Source organism: Micromys minutus, assembly GCF_963924665.1.
Source record: "Micromys minutus genome assembly, chromosome: 10".
Taxonomy (NCBI): domain Eukaryota; kingdom Metazoa; phylum Chordata; class Mammalia; order Rodentia; family Muridae; genus Micromys; species Micromys minutus.
Genome location: NC_137979.1, coordinates 53,531,468 through 53,545,298, shown reverse-complemented (window position 1 = coordinate 53,545,298; position 13,831 = coordinate 53,531,468). Strand labels below are relative to the sequence as shown.

Here is a 13,831-nt window from a genome sequence, read left to right as displayed (position 1 = left end):
TTGTATGAGAGTACATTCTAAATTCTCTGTATTTTAGAGTCAACTAAGAGAACTCTGTAGTAACTGCCAACAAGGCCCACGACAGGGTTACTTGAGAACGCATTTGAATTTGAAGCTAGAGGCTACGGTGAGGTAGACGGTGAGCAGGTCGAGTTCAGGGCTGGCCCTGGCCTGCTGGAATACCTTGAGAATGTTGTCTCTGTTTCATCGTCAGCCCTGCCGGCGACTTTCCACTCTGCCCTCACTGGTGGCTGGTGGAGACCAATGGGAGTCTGGGGGAGATGCGGGAGGTGAGGATGGTGATGGTGTGAATACGGGATGCCGCTCTGGCTCAGATAGGCATGGTGCTCACTCCACTGCTGCAGCCGCGCCTGCTGCTGCCTCAGTGTCTCCAGAGCTACACTTCCATGCACCCGATCTGTAGAAGTGAGTGTGAAAGAGCATTTGTCCATTTGAAGCTTCAAGTTAATTTCTGCAAAGACTTTTACATCCAGATTTTCTCCACAAAGACAAAAAAAAAAAAAAAAGGCTACAATTTAGTTGGGTAAATGTCCCAAAGCCCAGAGCATTAGTGCTGCCGTCCCTCCTTTGTGACAGTGTGAAGGATGTCAACTGGATACTTACTATGCACATATGTACAGATAATACTTGAAGCCAAATCTTATTAAACTAAATGGTTGGGTCTTCTGGCATTATCTGGAGACATGAGTCAATCTTGGCCTAGACTAATACTGTATAGGACATGCCATGTTCGGCAAATAACCTGGGAACTCTGCAGATTCAACATCATGACAGGCAAGCTTACCCAAAGCTTCTTCTATAGGCAATCCTGGAGAGCTCTCATCAACAAAGTTGTTCAAAGGTGATGCCAGGATGGGGCCAGGCTGTGCGATGGCTCTCAGTGGACTGTGGCCGTCGGGCAGCCCAGGAGGCGGCGGCTGCTGCTCAGGACCCACAGCCTCTGCAGCGGGAGACTGTGGTCGGTGAGCAACTGCATTATTGAAAAATGCATTGGTGGGCGCCGCCTGAAATGCAGGAGAGAGTTGAGGCACTGGCTGCGGGGCCTGTGGAGGTGCCTGGCTCTGCTGCTGGACCACCTGATTTGGCTGGGGTGCCACCTGATTTGGCTGGGGTGCTATCTGATTTGGCTGGGGTGCCACCTGATTTGGCTGAGGTGCCATCTGATTTGGTTGTTCAGGCAAATTATTCTGCGGCTGATTTAACAAGGTGTGCTGCTGGGAAATGGGAAAAGGCGGCCTGGGGAGCTGAGGAAGCGGGTGAAAATGGCGGCTGGGGATTGCATACTGTGTATGTGGCGCAGGAAGGGGGAGATTTATGTGTCTTGGGTTGAGATTATCTTTTCGAGGAAACTTAGTGTTGGAATAAACAACACCAGGACGGGATTCAGGACTTCTGTTTTGTGGATTTGATTCCAAATCAACCTGGAGGAGGGGAAAAGAAAAGCATTCTTTAAACTGCAGAATCCCCAAATTTGGTGGCTTTTCATCCTTTCCCAACAATACCCCACCTGGAGATTATATAACAAGCTCTTTCAGTAGTGGTGAGAATTGTAGGTACAACTCAGCTACCTTCTGACAATCAAGTAAGAGCACATATTCTCATAAATTAAAAAAAAATGACAGGAAACATGGCATATTAAATTTGAGTCTACCATTTGAGCTGCTACCATTTTATTAGAATGGCCACTCTAATCCCTGCTACACTGTTTTCAATTTCACAGTTTCTCCCTTAGAAAGAGAAACATTAATTTTCTTCAGACATAAATCAATAAAATGTGCTTTCCCACTGATTTATGTTTTGATATATCTAATCTACTCCAAACAAATCAACATTAATAAAAACCATGTCTCTAACAATTTTCAAGTGGAAAAATGGGTACCATGACATCTTCATAGAACCACAATGGCAGCTAACTTTTGTCATAGTCTGATATTATTCTTTCTCTTTAATATTGTGGAGGGCCTACTAAGTACACTGTGCTTGATTCTGAAGACTGAAAAGCAACATGGACATAAAGTCTAAGCAGCATTCTTGTCCAGCCCTTTTCAAAAACAGCTTGCCAATGCCTGGCTATAGGTTCTATGTGAACACATGAGACACTGAAAAGTGGGGGTTCTGTGAGATATTAGGACTAAGAAACGTAATGGCTTCCATCGGAGCTGAACACTCCAAAAGGACCGGGTGCTCTAGGGAAGAGAAGGATACTCTCACAAACTGAGCTGATTAACCCAAGGCTGAGAGAACAGCTGCACAGCAGATGTGGGGTTCACATTTTCTCTTCAGAGCTAGAACTTTGGTTCTTTACATGGTGGTTTCCCACTCTTGATGTCAATTATATTGATTTACTCAACACTGAGCACACATCAAGTCTGGAAGAACCACCATCGAAAGGGTCTGAAGTTAGAGAGCATTGCTATCTTAAAACTCGAGGCTGACTGTACATGCTGTGAAAACCAAACAGTAATGTGAGGCTCGTCTTTTCCAGCTGCTAAGCCACTCCACCAACTGTTGTATCACCTTGTAAGTTTCAGTGCTAAAATGGCCAGTGAGAACTGCAGGGCATTTGTTCTGCCAAAGTCTGCAAAGCTAAACAGGGTAGCCAAGAAGATGGGGCTGAGTGGGGAGGAGCTGGGTCCTGACATGAGCTAGGAATCCTGACTGAGACATCAGTTGGCCGCAATGCCAATCACACACTGAGAGCAGCCACATCCCATCACTTACGCCCTTGGGTCCTTGAAAATCAGGCCCGGCCTTCCTAAGCAGTTGCTGTACATGTCGTTCACTCCTCAAAACCTAACTGAGGGTCTTCATAAGTAAACATTTCCTCATACCACCCAGAATCTTGTGGACAAAGAAGCTCTGTTAGCCAGGGACACAACTCTCCAAAAGACACGGTTGATATTCACGCTCTGACCACAAACATGAGGCTGTGGTTGTTTATGGCTAAGTTGCTGTTTTAAATGGTCCCACACTTGTGACTTTGATATACACAGGAAGCTCATGACCACATATTCTATGGTCTTGAAATGGAGGTGGGGGTGGAGGAGGCTGCAGAAGGATGTTCTCAGACACCAGTGTTTGAGAGGGTGTGGAAAGATAAAACACAAGTCAGGAGCCTGCAAAGGAAGCAGTAGTAGCAGACACAGTAGGAGGAAGCATGTTTCTAGGTGCTGGTTTCTAGGTGCTATCAAAATTAGAATCAAGACAGCTAAGTGCCTATCCTGGCACTGTCTTTAAATGCTATCCAATAGCCATGTTTTATTTTCTTTGTATCCTGATGTTTTGCTTTGGAGCCCAGGAAACAAGAAAAAGGTACTCTAAGCTCTGTTTAATTTGGTGCCTTGGTATTAAGAGTGCATGACAGGAGAGGAACTGGGTGACAGTGGCAGGTGCATACTGCTTCAGACCCTGCAGTTACTTCACTTTCCCTGTGGTGCCCCTCTGGCTGCCTCCCTCACACTACAGTCTGTCCTACGGCCTGTCAGTCAGAGATGCTCCTGGGACACTTGTGACTGGAGACAGGACAGCTGCTCCAGCAGAGGATGAAGACCTACATTAGAAGTCTTAATCCAGTAGTAGGCACTTAAAGACCCAACTTAGACTAGTTTATGGCCATCAATCATAGACCTCAAAGGGAAGTGAGACCATATAGAACTCTAGGAGATCACAACTTGAGGACTCATGAAAAGAAGTGAGATGGGAATGTCTTAAGACAGAAGGTCATGTAACAGAGAGGTGCAGGAAGAAGAAATGCTGTATTAAAGAAAGTAATAAAAGTAAGACAGCCAAATGCTGACCACCCCAGAACTGAGCTGTGTGAGACAGAAGCAGAGAGCTAGGTCTAGCCTGTGCCGGCATAGGGAGAAACAAAAACAAGGCGTTAGGGTTGAAGGTTGAAGAATGTTTATCTGCTGTCTGTCCACCCATCCATCCTTCCTTCCTTCCTTCCTTCCTTCCTTCCTTCCTTCCTTCCTTCCTTCCTTCCTTCAGTGGCACTAAGCATTGTACCAGGGTCTTATGTGTGCTAGGCCAACATTCACTACCACTGAGCTACAGCCCCAGGAGGAAGCGTCTTCTGATAATCTGCTAGGCTAGAATGCCTACACAGCAAGCAGGGCGGGAAGGATTGGTGAGCAGAAGAGTTTATAGTGCAGAGAAGGGTAAGAACATGTAGTCAGTGAGGCAGCTGAACCAGGGGAGGCAGTAAACTCCAGAGGATTTCATCAAAGGCTGGGACAGCAAAGCAAAGAGGCCCAAGAATGTATAAAAAGTGAGATTCATTTTCATCAACTGATGATGGTGGTGACAGCAGTCATCTCCACGTACTGAGGTAACAGGCTTGGGAAGAACCACTGAGGAACATGAACAGAGGAGATGAGTACTGCACAAGAGTTGGGTAGCCAAGCCCTGCAGACAGTAGAACACATGAGTTTCCAGCCACTCACATGGTCCTCTCTAACCTGCTCCAACACAAAAGCATGAAAGGCAGACAAACAGGCAGACATAAAGGTCAATACAAAGAGGACAAGGCCAGGTACCAGGGAAGTCACTGCCACAGTCCTTCCTTATCTAAGGCCACTGTCAATGAGACATCTTCTTTATCATAAGGAGTCTATAAAGTCAAGTCTATTGCTGAAATAAAAAATATCTGAAGAAGGGAATGGAGACATGATGGTTCAGCAGTTATCCAGGCTCAATTCCCAGCATCCACCTGTTAGCTCACAACCATCTGTGACTCCAGTTCCAGGAGCTCTGATGGCTCATCCAATCTCCACAGGTACACATGTGGTACACATACATACATGCAGGCAAAAACACTTATACACATAAAATGAAATAAATCTTTAAAACTTAAAAAGAAAGAAAGAGAAAAAGAATCTGAAGAGATACACCCATGCAAAGGAAATAACATAATGGCAGACAATGGGAAAGGACAAAGGGGGCACAGCTCACTGAATTACTCTGAAAGAATATGCATAAGAGATTCAGAAAAGCAGGAGATGCTCTGGGACAGTCAGACCCTCCCCCAGCCCCCAGAATCACTCTCAGTCAATTAAGCAACATACCTGTTTGGGTTCTGTAGGCTTTTTCTCTGGTGTTCGGATCTTACTAATTTCAGGTCCAGGGTTATTTGTATCAGTTTTACCTAAGAAAATAATTTAAAACCTCATCAATTTTTGCCAGTGAATGTGACATTTCTAGTGACCATTCAACACTAGACAAAGCAGAAAAGTTCAGACATCATGAGCTCGCTGTTAAGGCTTTACACTACTGTGTGCATTCTAGTCCTCCATTTTCAGAGCTGCAAAATGGAAGAAGTTATAAATGAAAAATGACAGGGCAAACAACTTGAAAATAGCAAATAAAAAAAGAAAATGGTCCACTCACCAGGAATTTACAGTCTCATTTTTTAAAAACTAGACACATAAAAGGCCTTGGCATTCCTGCCTGTTTACAAAGGTTCAACATTTTATTCAGTTGTAAATGTAATTAAGCAAAAATCTAAATAATGTATCAACCCAATTTACTGAAGAAATCTAACCTGACAGTGAGAGTTAAAATCTAGAGGAGACTAGAGGGCAGACGTGGACACTGGATTCCTGCCTGTCTCTCTTTGGCCTTTTGCTTCCCTCCTCCCATAAACTGAACAAACACACATGTTGTCACAATGTACTGTGCGGCCACAGGTCCACAGCAATGGGACAAAGCAAGGATGGGCTGATCTGTCAAAACTAGGAGTCAAAACACATCTTTCCTTCTTAGAGACTGTTCACCTCAGGTAGTGTCACAGTGACAGTTAACACGCGGTGAATAAAAATATTCTAAAAGAAATCTAAGTTATAGTTTGTAAACATTTTAGGCATAAGTAGGCCATGGATTACAGAGAAAGCAAAATTATGTTTTTCAAACATGATTATAGTAGACTAGACTAACTTCTCAAGAGGGAAAAGCTTTACTCTGTAAGAATTAAACAAAGGGCCTGACTGGGCACTTTCTGACAAATGCCCCAGCAGCAGCAGTACAAACTGATGTCAAGAAATGAGAACGGTGACACCCCAGGCTAAAACCAATGGATGGCCAGAAGAGTAAACAGTGTGTAAGAAAAACTAGGCAAGCTAAAGGGTAAAGCGGCAAAAACTACCAAAGCCAAAACACAGAGACAACAGGGTCTCTCTACAATGTAGTCCAAGTTAGCTTGGATTTTATAATCCTCTGGCCTCATTCTTCCCAGTGCTAAGATTACAGGCAAGCACCACCCACCCAATCTATGGTTCTATTTTAAGAGAAATTACAAAGTATATTGAACTAAGTAAAAATACAAAAATAACATATCAGAATCTGGAATGTATTAACAAGAAAAACAGTTACACTAAAAATCATTTAAATCAAGCTTCTACCCTACAAAATATGTCAAAGGCTTTACACCTAAATTCCTTTAAAATGGTGAAAGAAATTAAGACCTAAAAAGATAGGGACATGTATATTCTATCCATAGACCCAGAGGCTTAAGTCTTCCACACTGACATAAAGACCTAATATAATCCAAATCGGTGGTATGGCGGTAAGCTGGTGGTGGGAACAGGGATGCCTCCAATCAAAAGCCCAGCTGGTTAGTTCTTGAGTTTTTGTGGTTGGTTAGTTGTTTGTTTTAAGATAAGCTGATTCTGCACTGTTTATGGAAAACAGCCTGGACTAGAAAATTTTGAAGAAAATGGAAGTGGGAGCACTTAGACTTCCTGTTTTCCTAAGCTGGAGTACTCAGGCCTCAGGCCTAGCACGAACACACATATGTGCCAATGAGAAAGAGCTGATTTTAGCTTTGAGGCAGCTCAGTGATGAGAAAAAAGAGCTTTCTATAGACATCTTAGAGCAAATGACCACAGACATGCAAAACAAACCAGCTTACAGGATCTGTGCCTCAGGCCTCACCTCACAACACACACTGCATCAGAGCTGAAGCAACAAGGTTTCTAACAGGATTGTGACCTACCATTTCGATTTTGCTCCTGTTGATCCTTCTCTGTGTGTTGATTCTGTGGCTGGCCTAGGCTGACAGGTGGGTGATGTCCAAGACCATAAGGGATCGGTGACCCACGTCCATGTGTGTGTAATAGGTTCATATTGTAGGCCATTGCTGCCTGGTGTGTAATAATCCGAGGATCAACTGCAAACCTACCCTGGTACCCTGTCCACGGCACCTAATTATTCCAAGAAACAAAGTAATTGAACTGAGTCATGTTTCTGAACACAAACTGATACAGTGTTGCAGATTAGCAAAAGCAACTACACAGAGATGACACTTTCACCCACTACCATGCCCATCACTCTAACAGCAACAATGGGTAGAATTGCCATTAAGTCCTTACTGGTCAAAACCTGGCTCTCAAAACCCTTAGCAGTTAGGGAAAATGGAACATTGAATTTTGTTAGAAAAAACGGGGGGGGGGGGGGAGTTTAGAAAATGAGGACTTGAAACTAGTACTTGTTCCTCAAGGTATCAAAGCAGTATATACTCCTGAACCATTTCCCTTCCACATAGAGGCTCATGTCACAGATTATCCTGAAAATGATATTCTGATTGGGTCTAAGGTTGGAGGAGGAAACTAAGGACTCTCAACTCAAAGAGTGGGTACTCTAATCTTAAGTGAGCGACAATCATTCAATGTTCACTCACAGTAGGCAAAACTCAGACAGGTAATTGTTTTAATTAATGCTTCTGATCAACTCTGCCTTAAATCACAAGTCAGGAGAGCTTGCCTAGAAATACAAGATCGTTAAAGGGATGACAGTGACAACTGCTGCTGTCACTGTTTTAACTGCAGGACATAGACCCTCAGAGATCTTATATCCTAAAAGCATCTCTGCCCTAGTAAAATGAAATAGAAACCCTAACAGACAGTCCATTTAAAGCAGACCATGTATCATGTTGCCAGGCTGTCCAGACAGAAATAGCTACAATCAGAAGCATCTGAGGTGAGGCGAGAAACCCTCACCTCTGACAATTCCTCTGCTTGGCTGCCAGGCTGTGATCTACCACAGGATGAGAATGCTTACAGTTCAGCAGTTCTCTTGTGGGTACAGGCAGGAGTGTCAAAGCACTCTGACCTCTCACTGAAATTACCTCACCAAAACCAAATAAACAGTTTCCTAGGCTAAAACTTTTAAATTTAGAAATATTCATGTATTTACAAGTTAAAAATAACCACCAAACATTTCAAAAAGGAAAAAAAAGTGAATTTATGAATCAGATGGAAAACCTCTTCTCAGAATTCAGTAGCGTGGCACTAATGTTTCATACGGTGTGGGATTGCGCAGACCAATTCAGACCCAAGAGAACTGAAGGTCTCTGGCTCCCCAACAATCCCACTGCTTAGGAACAGTTCATGACTGAGAAGGAAATGCAGAAGACAAACCAGAAACATCAGTTAAACCATTCTCCTCATAGGACAACATTTTAGAAAAATTCAAAGGCTTCTGAATCAAAACAGGAGACCCACAGACTTCTTTGTAGTCTCTAATAAACTAATCAGTTACACATAATAATACAAATCTCTTGGTCATTCCAAAACTTAATAGTTAAACGTGAGTCACTTTATGGATGCTGGAAAGGCAAAACTGAAATAAATGTGGTGGGCATAGCTCAGTAGTAACCGCTGAGCATTCATGAGACCCTCGGTTCCATGCCCAGCACTGAAAAGCAAAGGTTGGCCAACATTCATTGGACTGCCGCTATTTATTTAGGAGAAAGAATTTGAAACATTCACTTACAGGTAAAGGCACCGACATAACTACATTCCCTCCATAGACAGCAGGTACGTAAAGAATACTAGTCCCAGTGTGAGGATCTATTCTTTGAACAGGGCTTGGAGATTTCCCCAAGTTTGGGTGCGGTCCAAGAGGGGGTGGAGGAGTATATGCTCTAATAGGATTGCCAATAAGTACGGAAGGATTGGGCTGAACTGAAAAACAAACAAACAAAAAGGAGACTCAATAGCTGTACATATTGACCTAGACAGAAATGCTCTCATCATCCAATAGCAAGAACGCATGTCCCAGGTGAACCATCATGTCCCTCCACCAAAGGAGTGTGCAGAATGAAGCTCGGGAGCACAGCCGCTCCACAGTGCTCTCGAGCTCAGCTGCAGCAGTGCGGAGGATGCTCTCCAAAGCCTGCAGTGCTAACTTGTGAGAAGCTGGAAATGAGTCTTCAAGACAGAGAACCACGACTGAACAACTCCAAACAGCAGCCTCAAGACTAGAACCGGCAGCTCCTGAGGATCAGGTCCTGACTTGCCGTGTACAACTTGGGATATAACTACACAGGGAGTGAAAGTTACACAAGTATGACCACTCAATATCGTCCTAATAAACTTTATCTTGAAACAATTATAGGACAGAAATACCCCATGAACACTTACGTTGTATAAAAGGCTATGCGTGCTGGTTGCTACAATCCGGCCACTTTTCAGAAATTAATACATTGTCATGAAAGAATATAGAATTCACTAAGAGTACAAAGCTTGTATTTGTATATGCCTAAGAGATTGGGGAGGGGTGTAAAGGACGGGAAGAGGAGATAGGAGGACAGACAGACCTTCTCATGGCATTTTTTTTCTTAATTAAGTCTTTCAAAAGCAAGCTTTTCTGGGGTTAGCTTTTCTACTCACCAATTCCATCATTCTGGAAATGATCATTCTGGGGATGATGGAGGCTTTTCACCTTTAAAGACAAAAACAAATACATGATTAAATAACCTAAGCATGTTTGAACATTAGAGAACAAAGTGCCCCTAAGCATATGTAAATGAAATATAAGTACCCACAATTAATATTTTTAAAGTACAAGGCTATAGTCAGGAACTATTCCAACCGTGTCAAGCCAACATACTTTGTGTCCATGCCTTCAGGCAATGTTGCTGCATCTTCAGTTTTCTGCTTCAAAACTAATGACATCTAAAATGCTTTTCTGTTTTCTATTTTGAAGATTATTTTATTGGTCTGTGCATGCGTGCATGAACAGAGTTATAGGCGGGTGCTTAGGCATAAAGATTAGAGGAGGGATTCAATCTCCTGGAGCTTAATTTACAGGAGTTTGGGAGATGCCAGGCTTACTACAAGGGGGTATGATGCAAACTCTCATCCTGTGATTGTGCAGTTTCTCGGCTTCTGAGCTTGCTCTCTAGCTCCTGTTTTAAGACAGGGTCTCATGTAACCCAGGCTGGCCTCAAACTGGCTAGGTAGCCAAGGATGACCTTGGTCTTCTGATTCTTCTGCCTCTACTTCCTAAGTGCTTGAATTTCAGGTATGGCCCCATGCCCACTTTTACTTGGTGCTGGGGTGGAACTTTGTGCACATTGAGAGATGCAAGCTCTGCCACCAGAGCTACATTCCCACCCTCAAACTCTTTTTAACAAATTTTGGGTTGGTCTGTTTTTTTTATGTTGCCTGATTGGCCTGAAACTTGCTAATAACATGGGTTGGCCACAAACTCATAGTGACTCTCCTGCCTCTCCGCCTTCCAAGTTGCAATGAAATATGCCATCAATACAACTCGAATATATGTCTATCCCATGGTAACATCCCTAAAATTGTTCTAAAACTGAAATGACAAAACATAAAAGTTGTGCTTCAAAAAGGAAATCTCAAGTGTTCTACTCAAGAAGACGAGAAACATACTAATGCAGTTGGATTTTTGTTCTTTAGTATGATTCATAGTATCTCAAAGAATTCAATTTTCTCTGAAAAAAAAGCAAAAGACCCTAATGATTTTGCAAGAGACTTAGTTAATTGCTAGGAGGCAGTTTGGCAATAGAGATCAGAAGACCCAAGACATACAGAGACTTTAATACTGTAATTGCACTTCCAGGAATTGACACAAATGAAATAATCTGGGCACAGATGTTCCTCATCTCTATGTGTGATAGATGCTTAAGAGATCCAAACACCCATCCCAGGGGCCTTTATTAAATAAGCAATGACACCCAGAGTCGTATGGTGATGCATTAGTCTGCGTTAGATGATCACGCTCACCGAAGAGAAATGATATAGGGGTATCATTTCTAAAACCACAAAGACCTGGATTCTGCCAACTACCTGCATCAGTGAGGAACCATTCTTCCCAGGGCATCTAAGAGCTCTGTCAGCCCAACAGCCCCGGCACAGTCTGAAAACCCAGACCTGAGGAATGAAGCAAGCCAGTCCCAACCAAGCTGATAGATCCATGTTCTTTTAAGTCCCTGTGCTGATGATGGTGTTGAGGAGCACTGGGAAGCTGATACAAAGGAAGCCATACTGAGGTTCATCTTACTTTTAAAGTGGGCAGCTTGCTAGCTGACAGACAGGACTCTGTACTATGTGATAAGCTAAAGGCAAAAGCAAACCAGGTCCAGTCACACAAAGAGTGTCATGTCCTAAGATCTAATCCCACAGTCAATGCAACTCAAGGAACAGAGCGACCTCCACACTTTGATTTACTGTGTAACCGTAAACAGCAGATTTGCTTGGTTTGGGCAAAATATAGATTGGTAGCTTATAACCCAAACTGAATGTAACAGTCAGCTAAAGATAACTATGTGCAGGAGTTATTCTACAATAATTCATTTCATCTGACAATAAACCTCAGCATGCATGCTCACAGCCACTAAGATGCTAATGTGGGATCTTTATAACCAAATGCAGCTCCCATCTTTTATATCTATAAACAAATTAATTTGCATCAGCTATCATCCATTTATGTCTTTACCTTTTTCATCACTCATTCTGTTCCCCCCCCCTTATTCATTCAATAAATGTTTAATAATTTGGAGGACAAGAGATGGCACAAGGGTTAGGAACATATACTTCTCTTGCAAAGAACCCGAGTTCAGTTCCCAACACCCAACTTACAACTACCCGTTAACTCCAGTGCCAAGGGATCAGACAATCTCTTCTAGCCCTCACAGGCACTGCATTCTTGTGTACAAACCCATACATATGTACACATACACACAATTAAAAAACAAAAATAAAGGCTGGAGCCAAACATGGTAGCATACAACTTTAATCCCAGCAGCACTCAGGAGACAGAGCAGGCAGACGAAAGAGAGTTGATGCTAGCCTAGTATACATAGCAAGTTCCGGTGATACACAGTGAGATCCTATCTCAAAAATAAAATCTATCTGTCCATCTATCTGTCCGTCTGTCTATCTATCTGTATATGTGTGTGTTATGGGGGAGGGTGTAGTGATTATCCTCTCCCCCCCCATCTCATAGGGAAGCCTGCTATAGTTTGGATCTGAAATGTCCCCTAAAGACTTGACCCTCAGCAAGTGATGCGCCTGTAAAAGGAGGGACTGAGTGGGAGATCTTCAAGTCATGCCTTGGGGGAATCTCTGGGATCTGGTCCTTCCTCTTTCTGTTCAGTTTTGCTTCCCAATTATGAAGTGGCGGGTTCCCCCAGGACAAGCAATGTCTGCCCCAAGCAAAGGGGCCAACTGGTCACAGACTGAAACCTCTTAAATTGTGAAACAGAACAACCTTGACACTTTGTAAGTCAATGGTACTCAGACTTTGCTACAGCCACATAACACATAGTTTCCTCACTGGCTTATAAAAATATACTTTTCTCAGATGGGGTATCATATACATATCCTTAGCACTTTATAGGTCAATGGTACCAGGTGCTCACTACAGTCATATAATGCAGAGCTACCTTGCTGATCTAGAAAATAATGCATTTTTCTCAGATGGAGCATCACATAGCCCAGGCTAACCTGAACTTACAACATAGCCAAGAATAACCTTGAGTCAGATCTTCTTGCTTCTTGCCTCCCAAACACTAGGATATCAGGCACATACATCACATAAAGTACTTCAAACATCATTATAGTCAGATATTCTTTTAGGCACAGAAGCCAGGCAATAACTAACACAGGAAAAGCCCAGCCCAGCTGAGCTAGCTTGGGTCTCATTGTTGTTACTTATTTTGTTTACATTTTCTCCAACCCTCCTGACTCTGTCACTCAGTAATGTCCTCAATAAGAAGCCCACGGTGTGTATCTGACTCCATCTCCTGCTCTGCCCTCCTGACATCAACCATCCAACATCTGCCTCAAAAGGACTCGGGGCTAGCTTGCTTATCTATGCTTCTAGCATCTAACACATGGCACACAGAAGCAACTCATTTGTGCAGAATGCTTTACCTGCCAATAACACCAAAAGACAGAAGCAAACCAGCATGTTTTAATTAAGCTCCAACATATGACTGTGCACTAACAGACTCCTTTTAAGCTTAGCCCCTATTTAGCTAAAAGAACTTCGAAGTATTAAACCATTCATTATTGCTCACATGTTAGGTATAAGGAAGACCAACGCTAATGTACTCTTTAAATTCAGATAGCAAGCTTATTGTTTTATAAAGTCACCACAGACTGCAGTAAATCCTGCACGTGCCAGTGTCAGAATCTGCTCTTCAAGATGCTAAATACAAGAATTTTTTTTTCATACACTGGAGCAAACAAGCCAGCTGTCTTTGCTCAAAATAACTATGGCTCAAAACTGAAATTGGCCTTGACCTCCTCCTACCCCAGCTCTACCCATTCCAAGCAGGCTGATTCCGACTACAGAACCATTTCATCTTCAAGAAACCAGCAAGTTGTCTCAAGTAGGTCCAAATACCACTTGAAATAAAACAGTTGCTTTTCTTTATGCAAAAATCGTTTTAAATGTAATTCCTGTACAGACAAGCTTTATATAAACATGCTTTTAAGTGTGTCACTGGGGATGGTAAAGTGGATCAGGAGGTGAAGGAAATTTGCTCCAAGACAGAACT

The 13,831-nt window shown here is 42.9% G+C and overlaps 1 protein-coding gene across 1 annotated transcript in view; it reads right to left on the bottom strand.

The window, feature by feature from the left end:
• The window catches only part of HELZ (helicase with zinc finger), a 125,284-nt gene that overhangs the window by 14,688 nt on the left and 96,765 nt on the right, over nt 1-13,831 (bottom strand). The window contains exons 25-30 of the mRNA XM_080924534.1: nt 9,690-9,741; nt 8,791-8,981; nt 7,013-7,220; nt 5,088-5,167; nt 806-1,442; nt 184-418 (exon numbers count right to left, since the gene is read on the bottom strand). Of these exons, the coding sequence (XP_080780660.1) occupies nt 184-418; nt 806-1,442; nt 5,088-5,167; nt 7,013-7,220; nt 8,791-8,981; nt 9,690-9,741 (1,403 nt within the window). The remainder of the gene's footprint in view (nt 1-183; nt 419-805; nt 1,443-5,087; nt 5,168-7,012; nt 7,221-8,790; nt 8,982-9,689; nt 9,742-13,831) is intronic.